This window comes from Haliotis cracherodii, unplaced genomic scaffold, assembly GCF_022045235.1.
Source record: "Haliotis cracherodii isolate W230 unplaced genomic scaffold, xgHalCrac1.p SCAF_3, whole genome shotgun sequence".
In the NCBI taxonomy this organism is placed as follows: domain Eukaryota; kingdom Metazoa; phylum Mollusca; class Gastropoda; order Lepetellida; family Haliotidae; genus Haliotis; species Haliotis cracherodii.
The window spans coordinates 38,117,201-38,129,826 of NW_027266286.1; the positions used below are offsets into that span (position 1 = coordinate 38,117,201).

The 12,626-nt window shown below is 38.9% G+C and overlaps 1 protein-coding gene across 4 annotated transcripts in view; it reads right to left on the reverse strand.

The window, feature by feature from the left end:
- Nucleotides 1–12,626, reverse strand: part of LOC139473774 (E3 ubiquitin-protein ligase SHPRH-like) — a 361,380-nt gene that overhangs the window by 233,703 nt on the left and 115,051 nt on the right. For all 4 annotated transcript variants that reach the window (XM_071256526.1, XM_071256527.1, XM_071256528.1 and 1 more), the window contains exon 14: nt 8,380–8,487. In XM_071256526.1, coding sequence (XP_071112627.1) covers nt 8,380–8,487 — 108 coding nt within the window. The remainder of the gene's footprint in view (nt 1–8,379; nt 8,488–12,626) is intronic.

Genomic DNA, 12,626 nt, shown 5'->3' on the forward strand with positions numbered 1-12,626 from the left:
ATTACAGTTAATATTTTCCTCATATTCCCTACGTGAGAGAGCATCAGCATTCCCATTGGCTTGGCCGCTGCGGTGAACAATGTCAAAAGTGTAGGTAGAAAGTTCCAAAGACCATCGCCCTAACCTACCTGTGGCATCCTTGATGGATTTCAGCCATTTCAATGCTATATGATCAGTGTAGACTGTGAATTTGGAACTTGTAAGGTATGGACGAAAGGATCTAATGGCTTCAACTAGAGCTAAGCCTTCCTTTTCTGTAATGCTCCAGTTCTTTTCGCTGCCATGAAGAGCTCTACCAGCTAAAAGCTATTGGATGTTCATTATTTATCTCATCTTTTTGACAAAACCTATGCTCATATCACTGGCATCAGTTGCGAGAAGAAATTCTTTGTCAAAATTTGGATAAGCCAGAACAGGTGTATTACTCATAGCATGTTTGAGTGTGTTGAATGCCTGATCACACTCAAGTGACCATTGGAACTTTGGTTTCTTTCCTACTTCTGCCTCCGAATGCTTCTTTAGCAAGGCATTCAGTGGAAGCGCTATGTGAGCGTAGTTTTTCACATACTTCCTGTAGAAGTTTGTGAGACCTAAGAAGGAGCGGATCTGCTTTTGTGATTTGGGCACTGGAAAGGTTCTAATTGCTTCAATCTTTTTGTCATCAACTTGAACACCTCCACATGATAAGACATGACCCAGAAAAGAAACTTTGTCCGTTGCAAAATTGCATTTGGATGGCTTTAGTGTTAATTTTGCCTGTTTCAGATAGTAAAATACTTGCTCCAAATGTTGGAGATGCTCTTCAAAGTTTTTGCTGTAAATTATCAAATCATCAATGTAAATCAGCGCAACCTTAAAAAGCAATTTTCTTAGCACCTTGCTCATGAGCTGTTGAAAACAAAGTGGAGAATTTGTCAAACCTTGGGGTAAACGTTTGAACTGATAAAGGCCTTGATGGGTGACGAAAGCAGTTTTATGCTTTGAATCTTCATGTAATGGCACTTGGAAGAAGCCATTAGCAAGGTCTAAAGTTGAGAAGATCTTAGCTTGTGCATTGGCGATGTGATCAACAACATCATCAAAAACAGGAAGAGGCCATGACATTGGTAAAGTGACAGAATTCAACTTTCTGTAGTCACAAACAAATCTATAAGAGCTATCACGTTTCTTGACTAGGATAATGGGAGCTGAATACATAGAAGTAGACTCCTCGATCAAATCATACTTCAGAAAATCATCTATAAGTTCTTCGGTGACTTTTTGGAGATGAGGAGATTGGCGATATGGTCTACTCTTAATGGGTGGGTGGTCGCCAGTGTCAATGATATGTTGGTGCATGTCAGTCTTTCCTAAATCTGCAAGACTCGTTGAAAACATGTCTCTATTTTGTCCCAAAAATCTAAGTAGTCTGTGTCGTTGGTCTGGAGTCAGTTGTGTATTTGTCAAATCAAATCCTAATTCTTGTGCAATTTTAACATAATCCCTGGTGTCATTGTCTCTCTTCTCATTGTCGGTGTTAACGGTACTGATGAATGGTTGGTCAGAGTCGATTTCATAAACAGAGTCTTGGTCAATGTAACTAAATTTGCCTACAACTGTACCCTTGTCAAGAACCTTTTCTTCTTGGGAGGGATTCATAAGCCTAAATGTAGCAGTTTTGCTTTTCACTTTGGAAAGAGTTCTACCACCTGCTACTTCAGAATGAGCAGTGAGGGAAGCAATGGGTTCAATGAGGATGAGGGAATCCTCTTTGGTCTCTGATAGTCTAACCTTGAAATGAATTTCACTCTGAGGGGGGATGTAAATCTGATCTATTGTTTTTGCTAATCCACTAATCTCTTGCACTGAATTGGCTATGAAATTGATATATTGCATATCTGAGGTGCTGTTGTTAAATATCAAGGAATGACAGCTATAATCTAAGACTGCATCATTGTCATCAAGGAAGTTCTCACCTAGTATCACTGCTTCTGGTAGTGTAGGCAGAACATAGAATCTTTGAGAAAATTCCTGATCATCAATGACAAAATCTAACACAACTGAACCTAACACTTTATGCAATTCGCCGCCAACACCTTTAACCTGTGGAAAGGGTGAGTTTCCAAGAGTAAGGTTTTCAAAAGCTGTGCTCAGAAAAGCAGACGAAATACAAGAAATGGATGCCCCTGTATCTACTAAACAATTTGTTGTTTTTGTACCAAATTTTGCCTGAATTACACTTTTGGCAAGGGGCGTAACTAAAGACAGTGTTGGAATATCACTTTCAAAGTTACTTTCCATTCCAGACTCCACATTTGCCATGACACCTATTAGTATGTACCGTACTAAATTAAAGAAAGACAAGTAATCAACAATGTAGTACTTACAATATTTGAAGACTTTTTCTTCCTTTGTTGGTGTCTTTTGAGGAGTTGGTTGTCTTTAATCCAGTGTTGAGGTCAGAGGTGGATGCAGATTGCTTGTTATTCCATCAGATGATCACTGTTGGACATGTCCTCCATTGGGTTCTTGTAGCTGGTCGTAGTTAGTTCCTGGACTCCGTGGTTCCGAAATCGATGATTCTCCGCCAAATTATCATGGAACTGTTCTGGGTGAACAATACCTTTCAAATGGCGTGCTGGATTTCTTGGGGGAATTAGTCAGCAAAGAGCCGGAGTCACAGGAGACTAATCACAATTTTATTTACAAGAACAATTAACAATTTGCAATATACTTAGAAAATAACGGAGGGTGCCACAGAGAGTCGGTACAACACTCTTGGCTGTGGGAGAGAGGTCTGCTTGGTAACAGAGTCAAACCCCTACTCTCCTAAAACCTGGCTACAGTATGTATTTAACAAAAATTTGAACAATAAAAAGGAATAGGATTGGTTTATACACGATTGGTGTAACACTTGATGTGGATCTTATTATTAAAGGATAACTTAGAATAAATGTTAACCATGATAATATCAACACTCCTTGATGGGTAATACTAGGTTAGCTAACGTAGAAAAACTCATACCAAATTTGATGGATAAGACAAAATATATAGTTCACTGCAGAAATCTCCAGTTATATCTATCGTTAGGCATGAAAACAAAGAAAATACACAGAGTTGAAAAGTTTGATCAAAGCCCTTGGATGGAGCTCTATATATAAGACTGAACACATATTTAAGAAAGATGGCTATCAGCGATTTCGAAAAGAATCTATATAAGCTCATGAATAACTCAGTATTTGGTAAAACTATGGAGAATCAAAGGAAGCATGTTGATGTTAAATTAGTCAGATCTAATGAGGTAGAAAGACTCAGGAAACTTATAGCCAGTTTGGCTTTTAACAGAAGCAGATATTTGATAACAACTACATTTGAAGAAAAGTAATATAAAATTCAACAGACTGGTGTACATTGGTATGAGTATTCTTGACTTGTCAAAACACTTAATGTTTGACCTTTATTACAACAAACTTAGGAAGCAGTACGGTGATAGATGCGAGGTGTTATATATATACCGACACAGATTCTTTGTTGATGGAAATACAAACCGAGGATGTGTATAAATATATGGCAGAAAAAATAGATATGTGCTACACGAGCAATTACCCAAAAGATAATCCACTGCACAGCGTAGTAAATAAAAAGGTGTTAGGTAAGATGAAGGATGAATGTGCTGGGACTCCTATAGCGGAATATGTCGGATTAAGACCTAAGATGTATTCTATAAAGAAGTCTGATAATGGGGAGATAAGAAAAGCTAAGGGTGTTAAGAAGTATGTGGTAAAAAAGCATATCAAACACGAACAGTATAAAGAAACATTATTCAATGGTAGAATATTCAAACACGAGATGAACAATCATAGGATATATGGATGAAGAATGAACAAGACATCATTATCCCCCTTAGATACAAAGAGATAGATTGATAAGGATGGTGTAACTACCTATGCTTATGGTTACTTAGGGAGGTAATACTGTATCGTTTGGAAGTATCAGCAACTCTTCTCGTACAAATGCCCTACCCGGTCCATCTTTAAGATAATAAAGAATAGGCTCTCCTTCTTTCATAACCAACTGACTAATATATCTTAAGGGACCAAATCGGATCAGTTGCACGATGTTGGCCTCCTTCAAGTTCACCGGGCTGGTATAAATATCTTACGCTTGCACTATCCGGAAGTTTTTGTTCTTTGCCTCTCCTCGGTGCTGAAGATTCGGAAGTCACAGATTTCATTTTAATCGCATCGGATGGTTTCTTCCCGATTAATCTCATTACTTCTTTATTTAGTGCTGATACAACAGCTGATAATCGTGTCACCCATTCAGTTGATCTTAATCATTCTGATTTCATTTCAATCCCATACTGATATCCAAACAAACGTTCCGCTAATATCCGGTTAAATCTTTGAACGATAGCTTGACTATGGTGGGCCTCTTTTTCACCACGCCTGATTGCGACATCTTGCTTTGTTAACTGATCCCATAAACTCGCGACCAGGATCTACTTGAAATAACTTGGGCCATTTTAGTAGTCCACGTTTATATATGCGACTCAGTGCATTAGCTACTTCTGTTGAATCTTTCGAGGTTAATGGCTCAGCCTCCTTGTAGCGACTAGCCACATCCACTACGGTTAAAGTGTATTTCTACGTTTTGCGTCTTACCTTATCATGGGGGAAGAAACAAGAGGTCAGCCTGATGAACTTCATTCGTTGTAAAAATATCAAACTTCTTCCTCAGGATATAATGCGTTGCCGGTAAGTATATTTGCAGCATTGCTTGTTTCTTTAACCAATCCTTGGCCACATCTTTAGATACCTTAGCCACAGTGGCTAATTTTTGTATTGCTCCTATACCTTTCCAATATCATCGTGGGCTATAGTAAATTTTATCCATTTTTAATTAACATTGATGTTTCTTTTAATACGAATGACGATCATTGACTCACATTATCATTTTTGCATAAAAAATTCCCTTTGTAGTAGCAGTATAGGTATATAAATCTGACTCCAGTGGAAGTGAGCCGGAACCATTATTACCTATACTACTCGTAACATATAATCAACAACAAAAGTTCCTGTGACACCAATATTTTGGTGTATTTTTCAAACAAGTAAAGTTTGGTTTTCATTATTGTAGTACATGTATGGAATCAAGTCACAAAAATGCAACTGCTACAGAAAAGCATGCATTCCATGCAAAAGTTGACTTTTATGCAAGCCCCATGCATTTCACTACCCAAGAATGGGTATAAAAACATGTGCGTCAATGGGATTCCATATGCAGTGATTAGCATCATGCTGACAACAACCACTCAGAAAAACAACAAAATTATGCAATTATTCAACATTACAAAATGCCACGCCTGTCCGAAAATGAGCATCTGCGAGCCATTGGTATGCTTGAAGCAGGATCGAGTCAATGTGATGTTGCAAGACAAATTAACATCCACAGAAACACCATTTGGAGTTTATGGCAAAGTTGGCAACAGACGAATGCCATCAGAGACCATCCTCGGAGTGGTAGGCCATGCATCAACAATAATCGACAAGACAACTGGATTCGAACAACACACCTACAAAATTGATTCCAGCCAGGAAAAAAAATTGACTGCAAGAAGCATCCCTGGACTTCGACGAATATCTTCACAAACCGTACGTCGTCCCCTCAGATGTGCAGGGATTGTCGCCAGAAGACCTGCCAGACGTCCCATTTTGACAGGAAACCACCGTCAAGCACGTCTACAGAGGTGCAAACAGCATCTACGCTGGACGGCCATGCAGTGGGGACAAGTTCTATTCACTGATGAGTCTCGTTTTCACCTCAGCCACAGCGATGGACAGACTCGAGTGTACCAACGTCGAGGTGAACGTTACGTCAATCATTGTGTCATGGAAGAAGATCGGTTCGGGGGCAGCAGCGTTATGATATGGGGTGGGATTACAGCAAGACAGATGACCCGTTTGATAGTGGTAGAGGGAAATCTCAATGGACAGCACTACCGCAATGAGATCATCGGCCCTGTTGTTCTACCGTTTTTGCATCGTTATGGCCCAGGCATTACCTTTCAACATGACAACGCCCGGCCTCATATTGCTCGACTTGATCCGGATTCTCTTCAACAAAACAATGTGAATGTCATCCCCAGGCCGGCTCGCTCCCCTGATCTCTCATCAATCGAGCACATGTGTGATGAGATGGATCGGCGCCTTCGACGTCAACCACATGTTCCACAGACACTTCAGGAACTTCGAAACATTCTCCAACAGATATGGACAGATATCCCACAGGACTTTGTGTGACGCCTGGTTCATTCAATGGGACGAAGATGTGTTGCTTGCATCGCAACCAGAGGTGGACACACACGCTACTGATTTGTAAATTGACATTTTAGCATGTTCATGTTTTTCTGAAGTCAGTATGGCAAATTAAACCATTTGAACACTTACAGGAGTCTTTTTTCTGTTGCAAACCGAAATTGTTTCAGATTTGGTAAAAAACATAACTTTGCATTAAATCTTATTCAATGTCACAGGAACTTTTGTTGTTCAGTATATGTGCACATACTCATTCAATCCATTTGTGAAACTTGCACATCCATTTGCAATATACCAAGATGATAAAAGCTTCAGTAAAGACAATTAGGACCTAACTTACTAGTGCTGGGACAAGTCAAAATTTACTACCCCTGTACCCAACCCCTTATCGCCCGACCCTACCCGGTTACCCACTGTATGTCTCAAGAGTTGGGAACACAATGTCTGATTGGGAATAGTTTAACTGTAGATATTTGTAACTGGCAAAACTGTTTAGATACATGTATGAAACCAGAGACCATATAATAGATATATGGTCTCTTATGAAACGATCGTGCGTACACTGAAGTTGACTGATGCTTTATCTTTCCTCAAACATATAGAAGTCAAAAGGAATGTGTGCATCAACAGAAAGAAATGCAAACATTAGTAATGAACCACTGAGCCATAGTGAGTTTTTGTCATTAAACAATATGTCACAGGACTCCGGGTAGTGCTTTGGGTACCCGGGTCCTCCTCAGGACCCACCCGACCTGAGTACCCGAGTTACCCGTCCCAGCCCTAAAACTTACGACAAAATTTATGTTGTACAGAAATACAGGAACTATGGAAATTAGAAAAAAGAGTGAATTCTCAGTTTTTCATGTTTCACTGCATTTGTCGAGCATGTCGAAATTACACCAGGGCTTTGTCTCAGCTGAGTGGACAAGATCAAACTCTCTGCTCATCTCAAACTGACATGTCCAATATTCAAATTCTTTATCAGTTATCACAGATTTACTAATAGTGCTAAAAATGAAAGTAAGAATTTAAGAAGATAGTACAACTCGCAACCACAAGATTTGTTAAATGCAAGATGGCGACCATGGTGCAAAGATGTGCACAGTTATGTGGTCACCATAATTTGCTTAAATGAAAAAGCAAACATCAGAAATATACCACAGAGAAGTGGATCAGTGCCAGAGGAAGGATAAACTCGAGGAGAACCACCAATATCCAAGGTAATATTCTGTTCACTATAAGCACGTCTGACATTAGGTAGACGGAGAAGATGTAGATGTAGATAACTTTTGGGTATCAGGGCGAGGGTTATATAGTTAGTTAGTTTCCAGTACTGTCAGCTTGTAAGAGGTAGGGTATCTAAATTACTGTGTAGCGTCAGGAAAGGTAAAACAAAATTCTCCAAACAAAATAGGATGTAATCATGAGGAGTATCATACGTGCCAATATTCAGTTTCTCAACAGAAGAGAAGTTTAGGGAGCAAAAGGCAAATTTTTAGACACTACATGACCATGGTAATGTCAAAATTGAAAATCTTGCAAAAGACGGAACATATGTGTTGCATCCCACAACTACCTAAACAAATACTATATTTCATTACTTTTTGTACATAAATGGCTGAGTTATGACGATAAATATTTTTCAATATATCATTGCAGTAACTAAGGTCAAATAAAGGTTAAATATAAAATGTAAAATATCGCCAAGAAACGAAACATATCATTGAGCCAAACTACTTACTACACTTACCACATGTCATGACATTTTGTTAAAAAAATGATTGAGTAATGGTCATAAATAGGTTTTTGAATATGGATGCTGTGGCAGCAATATTGACAATCAGATTCAAATCTCTTGAACAAACTGAAGTATCATCATTGGTGAGATCAAGTATGTGAAATTTCAGCTTCATTGGTTGAGTGTTTTTTGAGAAAGCAATGACATAAGCTCACCTAACTTTCAGTCAGGTGAGCTAAAAATGCATTTTTATGTTTTTGAGCAGTTATGTTTAAGTTTATTTTAGTATAAAGGCCACAGGCCCAATTACAATATAGACACATGTATTATATACAAAGTGTGTACCTGAGCTGCCTCCTTGGCACAGTCACGGTACTGTCGGCGGTAGAAGTGATCTTCCACTGGGGAGAAGGTCAGCCAGTGTACGGCCTGACTCTGAGGGGGCAACTGAATCTACAAAAACATCCCATTCAACATTTCACATTAATCAATTTACCTTGGAGTTTCTAAAATCAGATTTATGAAGACCGACACAAAATGTTATCATTGTTGATAAAGATAACTGCTCCAGAAACTAACATCTCTGGACAATTTGATCTTGTTGTGTGTGCAAATAGTCTAAAACCAAATCCTTAGTGTCAAAATCTACCATTGAGAGTTTTCTCAGTACCGTTTCGGAAACAACCAGTCCAAGACCATTTGAACTAGTTTTGCAGAAAAAGACACAAAAAGCAATAATAACAAAAAGATGTTGGAAAGTTTTTGCCAAACCAATTGCTGCCACTTCACATCTGGCTGATGAGAAGGAAGCCCAGGACCAGACTCATAAGTTCATAAACAACTACACTGATTGCAACTCATTATCCATTACTTTTAATAAAAGTGTAATTATGAAAAATCAAAATACATGTATAAGGCAATGACCATAAGATTTTCTTCCTAAGTACCTATAGATGTAGAAAATCACGATGTACGTTGCCTTATTTCTATACTGGATGAAATATACCACATCGGATATTATCTATAGTTATATCTAACATTCATGCTTCATTTCTCATTTTGTATTTGTGATCAAATGTCATTATCAGTCACCCAGCTCTGTAATTAGTAAGGACATACCATAATTAATGCAAGTTCAATTGTGCCAATTATTTCAACAATAAATGTCGAAGCTATGTTTATTTAGTGTCATATACACAAGTAGATGCAAAAAGTACCATGCATGTATTACATTTAAAAATCAATGACGCAGCAAAGGTGTTTGAATTAAGTACATTCCTAGATGCACCCCCCATCTTTTACTGAATGTATCCAAACTTTCTATCAGAAACATCCTGAACCATTTGGACATTTTGGATCAAATCAGACAATCTATCCATATTCCTGATTCCTGATGATGTCCAGTGCAAATACAACTATACAATTGAAAGTCATTTGCCTCTAGCTTCATAATTAGGAATGAAATATGCACTTCCAGTTTAATGATGTGATCTTCCGGCTTGGAATGTGTTGACCTCCAGCACTGTAAGGAAAAGTTTAGTTTCCAGCCGGGGAATCAATGATATGGAATATGAGACCCATACCCAGACACTGGTCACGACAAAATACGTATCTCGATAGGGCAGAATAAAAGTAACATAACTGCCAAGAATTGAAAAGGTCTTTTTTCATTCTGAAGAATAACTAAAGTCACTTGACAGCCATTAATTCTTGATGCAGAAAAAACTCTCACAACTGTCCCAAATTATATCACATGATCATAAACAGCTGATTTGTAAGATAGGGCTGTCTTTTCAAGCCCACATTGGTCCCACCCTCTGTAGTGGTGTGATTGAGGCAAAAATTGTGCACTTTGGGTTTGAACCAATCCGAACATAATTCTAGATATGGATTCACCTTAGCAGTGCCTCCTGGTGGTAGAAAATCGAAGATGGACACCAGCATGGCTGAAATCTCTTATTATATCAGTCTATATATATACTCAATAAATCATAGTTTTCTGGTCATTTTATACAAATTATCATTGTTTTGTATTTAGGATTAATCACAAAAAGGTGTTTATGATTTATGGTATGGAGCACCCCCTGGTGATGATGAAAGTCCAAGATGGCAGCAATATGGTTGAAATCTCAAATGATATCAATCTATATTAAAAAAAAAAGCCTGATGATCTGGCAAAATTTATTCAAATTATGACAATAAATTTGTTGAGGATCATTTGCCACAATACTGTACAGTAGAACATGGATAAAATGAACTACAAGGGACCAAAGAAATCAATTCGTAATATCCGTTGTTCGTTATACACGTTTTCACTCGCAAACGTCTGCCATCTTGGATAAAACAAACACAATACACGTAACTGCAGCATTGACTTGTATTAGCAGTGATCACTTCATAGCATTCAATTGATAACATTTTATAACATTCATTTAATAACATTAAATTCATCACATTTTTCGAACATTGTTATCAAATACATGTACAAAATGTAAGCATCAATCGCATTTATAATTCCCAATTTTGTGTCTAAACTGATAGCTTTCCTCTTACTATGATAGCATATGCAAGTGAACTGACACTTGGACGTTGTTGTTGCATTAGGTGTTTAAGAGGTCGCCTTCTGCCTAGGCAATTTCGGCTGACCTGTCCCTCTTTGGGACTCCTGTGTGTGAGAAGGGTTCACATATCTATTGTGGGTTCAGTGTTCACATAATTTCTGTTTTTGCATTGATATGATTTCTATTTTCTTATATTGATATGATTTCATTTTTATCCTTGGCTGCTCTGTTTATATACGTTCGAGTAGCTGTCCATCTCTCAGAAATAGAGTTAGTTTGGCCTTCGCTATTGCATCTCTTGGCTTTAGGAGATCTATGACAGATAGCGGATCTAACTGCAATTCTTGTTTTAACCTAGCCCGAGCTGGGGCATGGTCTTGACATTCTAGTAACAGGTGGTCAATGGTTTCAGCCTGATTGCAAGATGAACAAACCTTGTCATAGTGCTTTTTGTGACCAAATCTGAGGCGTGAGATAGCAGTTTCAATTTTCCTTTCATTTGTTGGACCTTGGGTTGAATTTTGTATAGCCATCTGCCGATCTTACTTGCGTCCCATTGGGCTTGCCATCTTTTTGCTATGGAGGCTTTGATTTTGCTTTTTATCTCTAGTTTACTAAAGGGAATAGGCTGTATATCGGCTTTGTCTAGAGCTAGCTTCGCCAGTGAGTCTGCCTTTTCATTTCCATGAATATCTATGTGAGAGGGGATCCAACACAGCTCCACCTGTTGCCCTTGGTCCGATAGTTTTGTATATTCGTATAGAATATTGTTGACTGTGTTTGGCCTGGAGTTTGAGTTTCTGCCACTGATGGCCTGAAGTGCACTTAGCGAGTCTGATAGGACGACTGCCTTTGCTTCCCGGAGTTCCGGTATGAGTTTGAGTGCATGATGAATTGCCTCCAATTCAGCCGTGAATACTAACTGACCATCAGGCAAGCGAACTGAATGTGCTTGGGGTTTGGAGCTGTGGATATGGATCCCGTAACCAGCACTGTTGTTGATAGGATTCTTGGGTCCATCAGTGTATATTGGGCCAATCTGTCCCAGGTAGTTTGAATTTTAGTGATAGCTACTGATCGTAGTAGGGTTGGGTTTTCTCTTTTAGTGACTTCTGATGTTAAAGCAGTGTCAACTTTGGGAGTTTGTAAAGTCCAGGGAGGGTGTAACCCTTTGTAGTGACTTTCTGGAGGCTGAATGTCATCGCAATTGTGACTTTGAATGAGTTCACGTACTAATATCCCAGATGGCTTTAGTGAGGGATTTTTTCGAGCTATGGCTTCATCTCGAGCGTTTTTGTCTTGCCATATCTTTTTAACCAAAGGGTTTGATGTTCGTCCCCAGAACGATAATATTGCCTGCTCTCTTCTTAGTTTCAGTGGGAGTTCTCCCGTTTCTACTTGTAGTGCTTCTAGTGAGGTGCCTGTCGCTGCGCCTGTGGCCAGCATTCGGGCTTTGTATTGTATTCTGTCTAGGCGCCTCAAGACAGTATTTGATGCTGAGTGAAAAGCCTCACAACCATAGTCAATTTTTGATCTGATAAGAGCTCTGTAGAGGTCCAGCTGAGTGTCCCTCGATGTGCCCCAAGGTGTGCCTGAAATTGCCCGTAATACGTTCAGGTCTTTTTGACATCTGTTTTCCACATATTCTATATGCTTGCGCCAAGTGAGGTGTTGATCAAGGATAACTCCAAGATATATTGCAGATTTTTCAAATTTGATAGGTTTGCCTTTTATGGAGACACGGGGTATCATAGCATCTTTCCCCCGGCGTTTGAATAGAACTCCAACCGTTTTTTCACTTGAAAGGGTGAATCCCCATTTATTGCACCATTGATCTACTCCGTCCAGGGCTGACTTGAGTTTTTTTCTGATTTGTGAGATATCTCTGTGCTTTATCCATATTGCTCCGTCATCAGCGAACTTAGAAGTTTGGGTAGGAGAGTTGACATGGTCAAAAAGATCATTGATCATGATATTAAACAGGGTTGGGCTTATGATGCTGCATTGTGGCGTGCCATTGTCCAGTGCCAT